The sequence below is a fragment of the Mytilus californianus genome, unplaced genomic scaffold (genome assembly GCF_021869535.1).
Source record: "Mytilus californianus isolate M0D057914Y unplaced genomic scaffold, xbMytCali1.0.p SCAF_4, whole genome shotgun sequence".
In the NCBI taxonomy this organism is placed as follows: Eukaryota; Metazoa; Mollusca; class Bivalvia; order Mytilida; family Mytilidae; genus Mytilus; species Mytilus californianus.
In genome coordinates, this window is record NW_026262690.1 from 53342046 (window position 1) to 53359831 (window position 17786).

General features: G+C 32.1%; 1 protein-coding gene across 1 annotated transcript in view; it reads left to right on the forward strand.

Moving 5' to 3' along the window:
• Nucleotides 1-5244, forward strand: part of LOC127738251 (calmodulin-A-like) — a 28531-nt gene extending 23287 nt beyond the window's left edge. Inside the window, exon 5 of the mRNA XM_052249434.1 lies at nucleotides 3569-5244. Coding sequence (XP_052105394.1) covers nucleotides 3569-3600 — 32 coding nt within the window. The 3' untranslated portion in view covers nucleotides 3601-5244. The remainder of the gene's footprint in view (nucleotides 1-3568) is intronic.
• The last annotated feature ends 12542 nt before the right edge of the window (nucleotides 5245-17786 follow it).

Below are 17786 nucleotides of genomic sequence, written 5' to 3' on the forward strand. Positions count from 1 at the left end.
CACCGATAAGTATAGATTATCGGGTTTTCTACGCATTGATATCGTAAATATATAAGCCGCCAGCCACATTGTAAACCTTTTTTTGGCAAGCGAGCGATTAAAAAAGCTTCTCCTTGTGTCGAGCGGCTTATATTTTACTGTATCGAATCGCAGAAAAACCTGGTTATCTGTTGATCGTGCTATTTATTGGTATTTTCTCCTCCTTAAAACAGTTTAACGCTTGTAGAAAGTAAGCTTCTGACGTCGCCTCACACATTGTGACGTCGTTGATAAGTTGTGCTCACGTCTCAAGGTCGTAATACGATATTCTAATGCAAATCATTTAGAACGATAATTTTCATTGGACGTTGACAAATATTTTTACTGGTCAGAAGATTTCACATTGTACCAGTCCGTAACTAAGTAAGGCCACCATTTTTTATTCCGAAATTTTTTGGTATGTTATTTCTAAAAAAATAACGAAAAAGTCACATTTTGTGCTCAAAATCTTTTTGTCAATATTTAAACCATTCAGAAGCGTACAAAAAGTATGAATACGTCTTATGTTTATGTTTGACCTCGGGAGTGTACCTTTAACTTTACATTGTTTAGATGCCAAAAACGATGTAACAGTTTCGCGGACTTTTTCATTGATGGCATTTTAAACCATAATATTAACTAAAAGGGAATTTATTTTAATATGTGGCATTAGAATGGAGATAACTGATCTATTTCTAGCTTGGACTACGTAAAACTTGATTTCTCCGCTACGCGTCGCCAGGTAAACTCTATATGCGACAGTAAAATCTACGTTTTACGAAGGCTAAGCTTCAAATACTATACAGTCATCTCCTGAATAACGGATCGACTGAGCGGGGTCATACAGAGAGAGGGACGAACGATAAATCTTAATATCTTGACGTCTTGTTTATCGATCTTAAATTGTATTTGTATGTAGATGAAAGATCATTTTTAGAAACTTGTAAATGCATCTATGAAAAGCGCAATTATGAAGGAATGATAATATGGACGACAAACAAGATATGTCATGTTCATAAAATAAATATTTTGGTTTAAAAAAGTCAAGGCAATAGACATACTATGCAGTAATGGAATTATATTAACACAGTACTAGAAATCAATATTTTATTTCTATGCAAGAATAAATGGAACAATACAATGTATAGAAGACGATTAATATTTCATTTGAAAATGTTCTTTCTTTCAAGATTTCATTTGCACGGCTTAATCAATGAATGATATCCATGTCTTTATGTTTTGGTAAAATACTTTAAAGTTGACTTTTACCGTGTGAAAATATGTCTAAATGGGACGCAATATAAAAACTATAGGACGTTAAGCGTACTAATCTTAGAAAATCAATTGTTTAATTAATCTTTGGTGATATATAAAGGTTCATAGGTTAAAATATTTGTATTGAGGTTTGATGGGTGATCCATCACTTATAATCAAATGATACAGTGCGTTGATTTTTCATAAGATGAAAAGTTCGAATTAATCAAGCAAACCTCTGTGTCATGTATTGTAATCTAAATGACCAACCAAGAATCACTCGGTATATGGCAAGTTCGATAGGTTGTGATGGATTGATTATCTGACAATTAGGTCAAAATGATTGCGGAGAAACTGCAATTTAAAGAACACTGTTTTTTTTCTATTTTAAAGAATACGTTCACTGAGATATGTTAGAACAAGCTAAACAAAATAATATCAGACGCAGCTAATATTGCAGCCAAAACACACTCACATGTTATTCTTTTAACTTTTATTTGGAAATACACGGTATGAATTTTGAGTGCCTTCATTTATATTTTCAAATGAAGCTCGTTGCTTTGTTGCTTTCTTTTTCATTGTTAATGTTTTATTTCATTTGTTCTGGCTTGTATATAGTTTAAAAATATAGGCATGTGTATAATTTATATGACAAATTAATCTAAACATTATACATGCATTGACATACCTTTGGATTGATTGACGATTTCAGAAATTATATAAAAAGTTACAGTGCTTTAAGATTTAAAATGAAATCTTTGAATCTCTAAGCCTGTAAAATTGTCTTATGACGTAAATTATATACTCTTACAATAAAAAATATATCCCGCTATACCCATTTTACAAAAGGCATACTTATTTTCATTAATTTTTTACAACTTCTTGAAAATTTAATATTTAATGTCATTGTAAATTGTGAAGGCAGAAAGGATTTACGAATACATGATTTTTACAAAAGCAAAAGCAAAAGTGAAAATATAAAGATACATAAGAAGAAGGGCCATTCTTCTGGTAGAGAAACGGCCCAAGTTAAACATTATTCAAGAAGAAAAGATATCAAGGGTGCAATCAAAAGCCATTAGTTATACCTAACGAAAATATCGAACTTATAGGTATAAAAGTAAGAAGATGTGGTAAAATTGCCAATGAGACAACTCTCCACCAGAGATCAAATGACATAGAAGTTAACAACTATAGGTCACCGTACTACGGCCTTCAACAATGAGCAATATCCATACCGCATAGTCAGCTATAAAAGGCCCCGAAATGACAAATGTAAAACAATTCAAAAGAGGAAACTTACAGAAGGTGGAGGGGTTAAACATGTTAGCGGTTGTCCAAACCTCCCCCATAATCTGGGACTGTGGTGTAACAGTACAACATATAAAAAAAAATAGAAAAAAGGCTTAACACATCAGATCAGAAAAACAAGTAACAAAAACAAGTAACAAAAACACAGACCAGACGTTGCTTATATGGCATGCATATAAAGCATTTGTAATACACGATGGCACATGTTTTACACTTTAGATATATTCCGTTTAGCAGAAAGGCTCCAGTAAATATAACTTACATGCAAAACATTTTCCTTAACAAATGCATTTTACGGATGTCAGATAAGAAGATTACTTAAGTACATGTAAGAGTAATTTATGTCGCTTCTCCGAACGCTTCAGTCAGGTACACAGTGTATGATTAGTTACAGTGCTTTTATATTTAAAATGATATCTTTGAATTTATTTACTTGTAAAATTGTCTAGTGACCTAAATTATATACTCTTACATTTTATATCCCGCTACTCATTTTACAAAAGGCATATGAATATACTAATTTTCATTACTTTTTCACAACTTCCTGAAAATTTAATAAGCAGACCAGAAAATTTTTCGATGTAACAAACTAAACTATTTCAAATATATGATTAAATGCATGTAGTGACGAGGTTAGCAATCTATCAAAATATGTTCATGTATGGAAAGGTAACCACGCAGAATTTACATGTCATTGCAGCTGTCCAAAGATAAAATTAAGAACATATGACAAAATCATTGCTGTCAATACCAAAATTGACTTAATTTATAATTAAGTGTATCACCCAAAACATCTCCAACATGCTTTAGCAAATAGAATATGGCAAAAGAACAATAACATTGTAACGCTTACCATTGGACATCGAGTAACATTACTGATAAAAAAAATGAACGCACAAAAATTACAATTTTTGGAATATACATGTATCAATCCAAGGTTCTTTCAAGTAATGACAATTAAAATTCACTATAATTTTTTTTTCAGAGTTTATAAGAATGATGAAACCTGCTAGATAAGACGGATTACTAGGTTAATCAACAATTGTCATGAAATGTTGGATGACTTTATTCTGATCCATGCAACGAATGACCATATGCGAAGGACTTATCATTTATCTTGTAAATAATGTCATATTAAGTGTTGTCATCTACGTATTAGTATCAACATGTAATGTGGGTTAAATAAAAAGTAGGAAACAAAGAGAAACTTATTTTATTGACTTGTATTAAAACATTAATTCCTTATATTCCAACTCGCCTGAGATACATTTTATTGTCATAACACATGCGTAAGTACCAGAAACATTGTTATCGAATAAAGATTTCCTTAATAAATGTTTTAAAAAAAAAGCCAATTTACAAACATGCAAAATCAAGCCAAGTCATTATTCATCAGTAAAAACACGAAACCACCTACAATGTAAGGGAGATTCTTTGAAGAATTCCTCTTCAAAACCAGCAACTATATGTATATATAGTGATTGAAACATAAAAAATTCTTTGATGATGTGTACCCGTGTTGTTTCATATTCCTATATAATGACTGTCATGTTCAAACGATCTAGTACACTTAAGTGTCGTCGCCATGATTATATTTACACCACGCTATAATAATGAATAGTTTATATTTTCACTTTTGCTTTGCAAATATCAAACTTCTAAAAAATATCATAATATTTATCTTCATTGGCCAATTTTTAGGTAACCGACACTTGTTTGCCGTGAAGACTTTATAGCATACAATTTTTTTCCATCAGATTCAGATATTGTTTTCTTATTAGTTGCGGATTTAGAGGTGCTCCCATCGTTTAACGAGGAAGTAAAATTTGGTTAATGCAGTTTAAAAAAAAACCGAATTCCACGGTATAAAAAAGGTCCATCTTCCTTGACTTCAAATGATGTATCCTCTACTGGTTAGTCTTTCCATAGAACAGACCATATTAGATTGGCAAGATCACAACCTGAACTATGGATTTGCATTGTATATCGACAAATTAACCTTGTACTTTAAGTAACGATAACAATGTTTACGGAAACGAAGACACGGAAAACTGTAATTAGTGGTAATAAAATGGCCTGTCATCAATATTTAAACAATAGTTGCTATGAGTAATTCATTATTCATCAAGCAAAGGGACTTTATAGCATCAGGTGTTCATGTTGGTGATATTATCATTTACAAATACATATTACGTCCCTTCATTTTTATTTAACTGTTATCAACTAAAAGATACCGTAACCCCTTACTTCAATACGAAAGTATTATGTTAATTATTATGTTAATTATTCTATGTTTATATAGAACCACAAACCACAGACTCCCAACAGAAACAAGGAGTTGGAATAACATAAATAGAAATGATAGAAAATGTCATTTTTGTATAATTTGGTAACATTGGAGACGAATTTCATTATTTGCTAGAATGTCCATTTTTAACGGCAGTAGGAATTTATACCTCGAAAAATACTACTTGGCTCGTGTAAATATATCAAAGTTTAAAAACCTCATGAGCCAATTAAATAAAAACTCAGAGCTGAAAAGATAAAGTGTGTAAACAAACATGTGGGTCTTCATGGCTAAAATGTATATTATTTTGAAACCACTGTATTGTATATAAATGTTTGTAATTTAGATGCATATTCCTGTACATATTTTGCACTCTCTCTGTACCGATGTATCTGCAATGGTTATAAGAATAAAGATATTGTCCAAAAAAATAAAATACATCATATAAATGCTAACCGTGCATTTCTGTCTAGGAAAACATGTATTTATTAGTTGGCTTTGAGCGAACTTACAGTAATACACTTGTACTCTTTGATTGATACTTTGTGTCCCTTTTCTGTTTGTGTATTTTGTTTTGTCTCGTATCGATTTGATGAATCTTGTGCTACAGCACTGTCTAAGGGTTGAGGGAGGGTTGGGCACTCACACACATGTTATATCAATCCAAATGCTTTATGAGTCTGCTCTGAGTCGTGTCCCAGTAATTCAGTGGTAGTAATTGGTTGCTGTCTGCAATGTTTGTTGTTTTGTTTACCATAGACCAAGCCTTTGTTTTTTTTTTCTCGTTTGAATTGTTTCACATTTTGTCACGTCAGGGCCTTTTATGGCTCATCATCAAAAGCCGTACGGAGCTTACATTCACGCTCTTATGTCTGCTATGGAAAGTTGTCCTATAGGCATGCATACCTCATCTACTTATTAATATTATGTTAAAGTATGTTTGAGGGAACACAAACGTAATGATGTTATAATGAAATGTAAAAAAGGAGAAAATCAATGACTCAAATGTTAGATTTATATGAACGGCTATTTCATCCATTATTGAATTGTACAGGGAAAGATAACTTTTCTAATACAAGCATGTGACTTTAAAATTCTACATTACACAATGTATATATAAAAAGGAGATTGGTATAATTTTTTAACAATGAGACAGTTATTGAACAGGGTCCAACTGACGCACTTTTATTGTACTTTAGTTGCATGCATGCAAGTCATAAAAATGTGTTAGATCGCCCATTTCCGAACATCCACATCTGAATTCCCATATACGCAAAGTGCACAAGGTGTTCAGTTTTAGATCTTCTCCCTAGTAGAAGTAGTTGATAAGATTTAATTGATTTTATTGTAAATTTTAATTTCATGAACTTTCATCTAAGAACCACTTCGTGCGCAATGAAATCGATATCAAACATTTTGTTTTCATATATATCTATATATTTTTATTCAAATTATAACCTTTCTAGAGCTTAATAAGCACAAATATATAAAAATGAGAAGATGTGGTATGATTGCCAATAAGACAACTCCCCACCAAAGACCAAAGGACGTTGAAGTAAGCAACCATTTGTTATCCTTCTGGTCTTCAACAATGAGCAAAACTTATACCGCAAAGCAAATCATAAAAAGCCCCGACATGAGGAGAAAAGTAACGGCCTAAATTATGCACAAAAAGATACACTAAAACAAATATGATATACAGCAACAAACGACAACCACTGAATTACAAGCTCAGGGACAGGCACATACAGAATGTGGCTAGGTTAAACATGTTTGTAGGAACCAACCTTCTTCTTACCTTCGACAGTGGTGCAACAGTACAACACAAGAACAGACTATTAAAAAAAAAACCGAAAAACAAGTATGATATACAGCAACAAACGACTTCCTCTGAATTACAGGCTCATGCCTCGGGACAGGCACATAACGAATGTGGTAGGGTTTAACATTTTTGGGGGCGCCCTTTTTCCCCTCTTCCCTAACCTGGGACATTGGTGCAACAGCATAACATAATAACAAATAATACAAACAATTAATACATAATACATGTATGTCTTGAATATGATATTATATTGTTGTAAACATTTCCATTTTAACGATATAAAAATATAAGGGGGTCTCCGGATTATAGGGTTTGCTATCTAAGCTGTAAGTGGTATATGAAAAAATACGATTTCACCTCTATATATTGAGAAAACAAATCCGTTTACTCCCGAATATTTTCATACCATTTAAGCGGAAATATTTACAGCAATAAAATATAATCAAAATTCTGTGGACGTATTTTCACGAGATAAAACAACACAATTAAAAATGAAAAAATGCATATTTTTCGTTTCTTATTGGACAGTCTTTACATTTATAGACTAATGTTTTATCGATTGTATCTTTGGAATAACATTTTCTTCTATATCAAAAAATGCAAAGTACTACCATCATACAAAATTTCATAAAAATCCGAAATATCGCTTAGTTACGTATACTTTGTCTCAATATCAGAAATTTATTTACGAAAGAAAGGTTGGCGTCGACTCCATTGGAAAAAATATATTTTCTCTCATGTAATGACACTATAAAGAGGAAGTGCAATTCTACTTTGTTACGTAACAGTCAATAAGAAACAACACAAAAAACTTTTAATTTATGAAATATCATTTAATTTTTTATTTAGATATCATCTGCCATCAATATGATCTCCGATTCCTTTTTCCATTGATTATTTCCCTCCCGTTAGATAATTTATTATGCAATAGCGCATCAAAATGATGAAGCAAATTAAATTTGAAATATGGGCAATTTCAACAAAATGACAAAGTAAATTTAAACCAAAAAATGTGCAATTCAAACATTCGTGTGCCCGTAAACTGATTAGCTTGTGATGTTTTCTATTGTAATAAAAGTATTTGGTTTTTCTATAGGCGATGAAGTTTGATATATTTATCATAATTACAAAACCGTATTTTTTCTTTGATTAATGTTGATAATTATAATTGGAATACATTGTTTATTTTCCAGTTGTTTAGTTGAAGATTTGTTTCTGTGTTGAATGGTCTAATTCGGCTCAATGAAATGAAGATTGTAGCCTGGTCTAGAAATTGATGTTTTTTTTTCTTTTTTTTAAGAAAATTTGTTTTGCTTATTTCATCAGAAACACGAAAATAAAATATTTATAATATAAACGTTAGGGGAACTGAGTTTTACTTTATAACTTTTACGAAATAGTATAGAAATAATCCTGCATAAGTCCTGCATTCCCGTAATAAGTCAGAGATATCTTCTGTCGCCACTACTGCAAGCAGATACCACTAACAACAACTTGAACATTATCGGTCGACAGGAATCGATTTCTTTTATACAAACTGCTTATTGTATTATATATTTACTTGTTTGGTTATATATATAACAGTATAAAAATGAGAATGTCAAACCTGGAGCAGGATCTGCTTTCCTTTCTGAAGCATCCGAGATCACCCCCGATTTGTGTGGGGTTCGTGTTGCTCAGTCTTTAATTTTCTATGTTGTGTTTTGTATATCGTTGTTTGTCTTTTAGTCATTTTTCGTTTTTTTTTTTTTTTTTTTTTTGCCATGGCATTGTCAGTTTGTTTTCGGTTAATGAGTTTATCCTTTGGTATATTTTGCCTCTCTTTTACAAGTAAACAAATCTTATAAATAATTGTATCCGTCTTCGAGGGAAATGAACGTTATAACATCACTAAAGCACCAAATATATATGCTTTAATTGAATTATTAAACGTACCGTATTTCTGGCAATTCACAGGAAAGGACGGGTGTAAAGAAAAAGTGTCAAGATAAGTACAATATTCATGAACTCTTCTAACCAAAAGACCAGTTTCTACATGTCTATCAAAACTTTCAAACCAAACCGTTGTATCTACGATTGAATTTAGTAAAAGGATTTTTTAGTATTTTGTGGTAACGAAATCCCTGAATTAGTAATTTATCAGTTATACAGAAATTACTTTCATTGAAATCATAAACGTTATTTAAGGCACGGGGACAGTAACATGAACAAGTTTGGGAATATACACCATAAGACGGGACCAAATGGACAACAGCGAACAAAAAAGGGAAATTTTTAAACTATAGGAACCGAAAAATCGTCACTTTTGTCGTAATATACATGTTTATGTATTTTTTTTAATTTTTTTTTTTTTTTTATAGTTTTACGTGTTGTAATGTCGTTTGTCTATTTTCTATTATTATAATAATAACAATATAAAACGCTTTGTGTCTTATTTTGGTAATATTTTCTTGAAAACATTGCATTTGTTATTGATTGATTTTTGGTATTTAGCGCCACTTTCAGTACTATTGGCTCTTAAATGGCGGCCAGTTTTGATGATGGGAGAAACCCAAAGTGCCCGGAGAGAACTACCGTACCAAATTTAGAAATGGTTTATCTTGCAAGAACATTGTTATCGCAATTATATGATAAAATAACATCCCAATGAACAGTAGTGTTTGCCTATGACAGACATGATGGCGTATTTCATTACTCGTAATACAAATGCAATTAACCTTGTCTAAAATTTAATGTATTATTTGCAAGATATCTGTATTGTTTTGCAGAATTTGAGAAGATGTTGATTCAGCGTTGTCTCATGAGACATACAATGCGAAGACTAACAAGTTATTTGATTCTGTCAGCTACTATTTTGGAAAATATAATTGCAGGGAGAGGGAATAAAACCCACTTAGGTGCAAAGGCCTTCCATCAAACTTATGCAACACTCTTTGTCAGTAGCTTATTAATACAGATTTTTTAATTCAATAATCATTCAATAGATGAATTGGAAATTTCAAGCAGGATTTTAAAAGTGCAGTCGTAATGTGTCAGAGCAATTTCATTTATTCACGGGTGTGTTATTGATAAATCATAAGAGTCCCAGCATTTGTCATTAATACCAGAGAGATGTAAAAAATTGAAGCACCAACAATTCTTTTTCAATTAAAAAATTCTGTTAGTATTAGTTTTAAAACGTTATGTGTGATTGTTTATGTAAGATAAATTGTGAGGCATGGCAAAAAACGCTACTTTACGATGTTATTTTAACACCAATAATAGTTAGGTGTTTTAAAAAGAAACTTCAATACGTCACTTAGGAATACACCTGTTGATTAAGAGTACAAGGTACATGTACCTCGCCATGTATGAAATAATCATTATTTACTTCAACTTTCATAGTTGAACCATCCTACTATTTAGGATAAATTGACAGTATTTTCAATGGACAATTAAACAAAAATGTCTTGAAAATTGAAACATTCTCAAGTTGCTTTTTCTTAGAATTATTATTTGAATAGGATTCCTATGAACTGCATATACCTTGATGCATGCGTGAGATTGATTGATTTTAGTGGAAAATATTTTATGCATATTGAGATAGAGAACAAAATAACAATAAACAAAAAAAACAAAATGTAGGTTCTGAAAAATTGTTTGTCCGGGATGAAAGGCAATAAATTAAGTCTGCTAATTGAAAAATTATACATTTCGAAAAGGAACAAAATAATTGGCATCCCAATAGCACTGTTTTGATATCATTATATGAAAATAGAATTCAAAATATATGCACATTTCTATAAAATCATATAAAATTGGATGAAAGATCTCAAATTATGGTAGAACCCCTTTGAGTCTAAACCCTAAACAAGCCGCTGAGATTTCATTGAGTTTTAATTATAGTTCGAGATGTTTTTCGAATTCGAATACAATGACTATTTTGGGTTTACAATGTTAAAGGAGTAGGTTCGATAAGGCCCTACAATGGCCCCTATTTCTAGCTAAAATTTCAAGTAAGGATTGATTGACCAACATTACAATGAATCATGCCTTAAACAATTACTCATAAGGAAATATGTTTTTTTTTTGTTGAATTTACATAGTCGCTATGATCGTTCTTTTCACGACGTCACAAATAGCACACATTTTGATCTTTTTCCTCGAAAATTCAATGAAAACAGGTAGGTTTTTATATTTTTTTTTTTTGGACTGGAAACATAGAGTGCATGCCATGACAAAAAATCTTTTACATAATGTTTGTTATATTTAACATTGTACATATCTTACTTGAATATATATAAAGAATAAGGCGATGTGGTAAGGTTGCCAATGAGACAACTATCCACCCAAGTTCAAATGAAGTGGATGTAAGCAATTATAGCAACCGTAAGGCCTACCACAATGAGAAAACCCATGCCGTATAGTCGGCTATAAAAGGCTCCGACATAAAAAAAAGATATGAAATATAGTTTGCCAAAGCCTGCGCTCTATGTTTCCAAGGCCTAAATGTGGTTGAAATCAAGATTATTTTTGTGAAATTTCACTAAAATCTCTACGTATAGCCTATTTGGGTTATAAATTTTAATGCTTTATCAGAAAAGCTGTACAAAAATAATTCTATTTCACATTCTAAGGGATATTTTCATTAATTGGATTTATCTTAAAACACTGGACTTAATATTTGGGGCTATATATGGCCCTTACCAAACATACTCCTTTCGAGTTAGAAAACAATTTCTTAGATACATAAGAGAAATAAACATGCTGTCAACAGTTTTAGTGTTTTTCGGAAAAAAACGAACTATGATTCAAAAATAAAATTAGACTTATCAATGCAATTTATCAAGTCTAATACTATAGTATGGCTAAAAACTGAAAAAAAAATATAGATTCTACCACTGCATCAAGTGAGATACGATGTTTATCTTCTCGAGACAGTTAAATCTTCAAATTTAAAACGAGAGGCTCGCCGAGCGTCTTGAATATTTGAAATTTAACTGCCGAGAATGGATAAATATCGTATTGCACGAGATTTGGTGGTAGAATCTGTTTCTCTGATAATTTTATACCATTTACAGACAATCTTAATCCTTCTTATCGTATGATCTGCAAAAAGATGTGTTTTTTTCTATGTGACGTCTTCAGGCATGGTCGCTTTTTTTCATAACGTGACAATAGAAAATTCAAAAGAAAGCAAGAATATTTGAAGTCGAGTTTTGACCAATGAAGAACTGAGATCAAACGAACCTCACGTTGATTAATTACAAATTATCAACAGGTCAGGAAGAGGATAAATCGGGTAAGAATTAGAGAAAATAATTTACCAATAAAACTAATTATTGGACTACTGTTATTATCAAAAGGATAACATTGTTTTGACTGTCAAGGTTCCTCAAGATGATGTTCAACAAACATATAGGGAGGCTGAGCGGAAATGTCATTCACTCAAAAGTTCTCAGTAATTAAGAATGACAAATAAGTCATATCAACAATATGACAATGACATTAAAAAGCAATTTCAGGGATTAGAAAATGCCACAAATACCCAAAAGGAATCCCCACCCGAGGACTCCCTGTCAAGAAATAGGGAAGACAAATACGGCTTGTTCGGAACCACACAGTATATAACGCATGGGATAATGATAGCAATTTCTGGCAACCACTCTCTGTTGAACTCTACATTATAACAAAATAAGTTAATGTAAAGCTAGCCATGTCAACCTCTACATTCCATATGGACGAAAACACATGTGAAAATAAAACAAATATATAATAATAGTCATGTGAAAATGTTCTCTTAAAAATTCAGAAATATGAAAAGGAAAACAAACAAAAAACAAGCGTTGACAAAACACATATGTATTAGACACCTTGAATGAAAAACAAATGCAAAATAAGCCATACTGACCTCTACGCACATATACTTTGATGTAAGAAAAACTGTAGAGCAAACCATGTTGACCTCTACCTGTTAGTCTAGAATGGTCAACTACATAAAACAAGTATTTACTACCATGAACACAATATGTTTTTTAATAACATACAAAAATCATCAAGTCTTATAGTATGCTGAAAGGCATTAGACTTCCATCTACCCATGTTCCAAAATCATAGCTAAGGGCACTCCTCTGGCAGCTGCCGAAGTTGGCCACAATTCTTAAACTGTGACCCTTTTAAAGATTTGCATCCAAACCAGAAAACAATAATAAACTTTTCAAAGCGGAATTTAAGTAAAATGATAAAACAGGCTTCCCACGCTGAAATTTGAATAGAACACCTAGTTTATGATTTGACAACCTTAAATAATCCAATAGATCAGTGACAGGACAATATATATTTCCTTTAACCATAGGAATTGATAAAGTCTTTTGTTGCATACACCTGTGTTTGTAATGTTTTAAAACAACTGTCACATGACTTGTATTATTGTCCACTTGTTCAAAACTCACATCTGATCTCTGAATGACTTTAAACAATTACTTATCACTTTTGATAGCTATTTCAGCAATCCTTAAGAAGCGGAAATATGCCAATGACACCATAGCTTTCGAGAGAAATTGGTTATAATATCGAACTATCATTTTTAACAGATTTAATTGATTTCTTAAAACAATCGTAGGTTATAGGTAACCTTGTAAGAACTGAACTTCGTTAGTGTTTGGAACCTTTTGACATCTTTTTGACAAAATATGTATCTGTAGGGTCTTGTAGAAATATTATTTTGTGTAAAACATAGCAGAAGTTTATGAAGCTATCGTAGAGGGTTGATAATTTCCAATCAAAAGAAACGAAATGATATGAGAAATCATCACATGAGTAGATGGAAAATTATTGACTACCAGGAACTTTGTACAAAATTCTGGATACACATTTAACATCATGTTATATGATGAAACTATATTTGAAGATAATGATGCAGTAATGAGTTGATCAGTTACAGTTTTAAATATTGAGGTGGGATGTACACAGGAGTAGGATTTAGCCATGGAGTTATCCGATAAATTTTCTGAAAAGAAAAACGAGACAACAGGTCAAAAATAACGTTGGTCTTTCAAGGAATATGTTAAGCTCTAAAATAATTATTGTATTTTAAGCAGCTAGCACCAATCTACGGGTCAATTTCATAATATTCGTTTCTTTTGAAGAGGCTTTATCTATAATTGTAGCAACCGCTGCATTATTGGTTAAAAACAAAACATTATGGTTGGCTACTAAAGAACCTCAAACATCAATGGCCAAAACAATCAGGAAAAACTCTTTTATTGTTATGTGCAAATCTATTATCTCAAGTTTAAAAACATCTGAGGAAACCCATTCGTTATATAAAAACATGATTTACCATTAAATTCCTTAATAAAAAATATCCCAAAACTTGAGATCAAATTTTACTTCAAAATTTAACTTTATTCTATAATGTGGAGATGTAAGACGTATAGTCAAATCAAATGATCTGCGCAAAATAGCTCTACCTGGAACAATAACCCCTTAGGCAAAATTCAAAAGATCAAAAATGATCCTTAGAGTTACATTACGTTTACATGTGTATTTACTGAGTAATAGTGTAATAGTAAACGAGCAATCATCTATACGGAATCAATTTCAATTCCATATATTACAAGACAGGTTGTAGGGAGTTGTGTTTTTTTCATTTTTTATGTGAACTCTCATTTTCTCTGCAAGCACATACAAGTGTGCAATGCTGTCAAACAATTATTAATACCAGCTTTTTCTAGAAAAAAAAGTATCATCAAGCAAGTGAGATACCCAATGAATGTGAAATTTCTCATTTAAAATCCATTGAAGTGCTGTGAAAAAAGCTTCAAATAACTGACAGGACGAGGATACCCTAATTGGTAATAAGATTTACTATCCCACTGAACCCCTAATAAATGATGCTCTCTTTCTGAAATAGGTATTATACGAAACGCGTCCTTGGTGTCACTTTTACCCATCAAACACCGTAAACCATACACCTGGACTGTTCTTTAGCTGTCTCAATATTTTTGTATTAAACTGCTGACAATTCTGGAGAAGTACCTGAATTGACTTATTAGGGTAGGATACATCATGAGTTGATAAAAAAAAAATTCAGCTCTTGCTTTAAAATCAACCCCAAAGAGGGAGAAACAACATAAGGGGAAGGTGCATTTTTAAAGGGACCTTTAATACGTTTCATCTATAATTCCTTTTCAATGTTAGCTCGTATAATTACTGGATTTTCTCTGGCACTTCTAAGATTTCGAGGAAAATTCAAATCAGATCTTGAAAAGGAAAAATTTATTGAAAATCCAAGTGCAAAACAACTAATCAATTTTTCTTTCAACTGTTGATTGTAACCCGATCAATAATATTTTAATTCATGAACTTTTGCCAGAGATGGAAGGTTTGGAGAGGTTGCTCATTTAATTTGGCCCTCTGTACAAGTGAGGGTACAATTGTTTTGCTACACAGGACACACTGATGCTTTGAATTTACAACAATATCCGATGGGGAACTTAAACGGTTGTTGGACTCTTCTTGGAAATGTAGTTTTTGAGGTTTTCATTAAGGAGCTCCTATCCTGAGAAGTGGAACTGTTTAACCGTTCAGTCAGAGAAACAGACCTCCATAACTTGTCATTTATGGTATTCAATCTCAAATTTAGAATTTTCTAACCCTCCTGAATTTCTCTTCTTATGTTTTAGCTGCATGGAACCCTTAAGTCTAACATAAATCACGATTAGTATTACTAGGCCAATGGAGAATTAAAAAAAACTTTTGTAAATAAGTGTACATAAATATATTAAAGGCGTTCATTCACTGATGAATTGGTAGGAGCTCCATTTGCTTTTCCTATTTAAAATAGTGATATTAAAATGTTCAAACAACGTTGAGGAATCTACCTTAATATTAGACGGCAGCAAACAAAAAATATTCACATAATTATCTGTCCAAACATTATCTCTTATTGCTGACATGAAAATCTAGAATATGAAATGCTTTTTAACATATGACATGCATAGGGAGTGTCTACATTAGCAGAGTTTTAATGGAACTGTTCACCAGCTGATACATCCGGAATAGAAGATAAAGGTGACTAAAGTATAGCTAATGATGTGTAGCTGGTATTTACAACATGATCAACACTGTTATCCTGTTTTACAGTTGCTAACGGTGGAATATTTGTATTAACTGAATCTGCATCGACTGTACTGTGCTTCCATGACCAGATTAGGCAGATGGTTGCAGTATGTTTGAAATCTCGCTAGTCGGCATCACACAATCGTCCTTTACTAATTGAATGCCAGAATTGTGCAACTTTACAAACAATGCTTCATCAATGTCATTGGCGGTTGGACTGGTTTGAAGTCTATTGTTTGCGGAACTCATAGAAATATGGTCCGGACAATCATCTCGTTATGGTTGTGTCCTAGTACTCCTTCGTTTCTTTACCGGAGGTCTGTTTAATGTCGGCAAAGAAGTAGTCTCTACCTCAACATCATTCCCAATTGTCGTCCCTGTCAAAAGAGTAAGCTCACGAAGGGTTTAAATCGGCCTTAAGATTTTGATTCTTTTAATCAGGTCAAAATACTACCAATTCCACATAGAAATAGTTGTGATATTACTATCAAGACAAAATAACTTCATTTTGGTACATTACATTAAAATGACGAAGTATTGACTACTGAAGTATACATTATTTGTGCTGAAACGTCAGTTTTGGTCAAATTTTCATTCTTATGTGACGTTCTTTAAACGCTTTGATCACACACCCGTGACAAAATATGAATATGTTGTATGTCAGTTGATTGGCAACGTCATGATTTGTTTGGGCTGTTCCGATCATACTCCCACGTCATATGTTTTTTTTATGAATGAGCTACCCGACGTCAATCGGTGAAAATGACGCCATTGAACAATGACGTAAGAATATAAGCATGTTACGGGAAATGCACGGTTGTGAAATTGAAAGTCATCAAAACAAGAAAACATAAACAAACGATGATAGAATTTGTTAACAGCCATTTTTTTTCCATATAAGTAAGATTATTATTTAAATTCATCCAAACCTATCTAAGTACGTTATTGTAAATAGTTTAAGCATGTCATTAGTTCAGTTTTCTCCGTTCTTTTATGTCAATATTAATAGTGTGTTTATTTACGGGAACGGCAAATGTTTGCCTTCACTTAGAGCGCTTCGATCCAAAAAAAAATTGCCGTATTTGTCCTATTATATAGAAATAATTCTTAAAAGTTGTTGGAATAATTTACTTTGGCCGCCACCCATGATCCAGAAAGGTTTTGTGTCTAGGGATTTTATATCATAATTTTGGTTACAGAACATTATGATCCTATGACAATAAATCAAAAATGTGCTGATTTTGATAAGAATGTACTATTGCGAAGAGATTCATTTTAACAAAGAGGTAATGCATTTGAAATAGATCCATTCAAGAACCAAATTATGGCCATTTTAAAATTTTATGAAAAAGTTGAAATTCAGGGCCATATTTTTTGCTTTTGTATTTTGACTAAAATCAATGACAGACAACCACTGAACTACTAGCTCCTGACTTGGGATCGGCACATAGATAATGTGGCGGGGTTAAACATGTTTGTGAGTGCTCAACCCTCTCACTAACCTGGGACAGTGGTGTTACAGCACAAAATAAGAACAAACTATAAAAATAACCTTGTTATTATAAATGTCTTCCGGTCCCCCGGAGTATGGGTAAGTACTGATAAAATAATTTACCAATAAAACTAAATTTGAATATCGATATTATCAAAAGAATAACATTTTATCTTGATTCGAATATTGGTACTATATACCCTATCTTAAAGCTAGTGTATACTATACCATTTCCTTAGCTTCTTTAAAAAAATATTTTTCCACATTTTAATTCTGTACAGTTTGCTGTAGGAATCGCCAAAGTCTTTTTTGTACGGTTTATGACATTGTTGTACACAATCTTTTATAAAGTACTGCAACAGACCCTGTAGTGTAAGCCGGCATACTTAAGTATCAACTGGTTAAGTACTTCGAGCTTGCACTTACCACAGGCATTCTTTAATACGGTATCATTTTTTTAGGGGGGTACCTGTTATCTGAACCGGTTTGATTATGTTTTT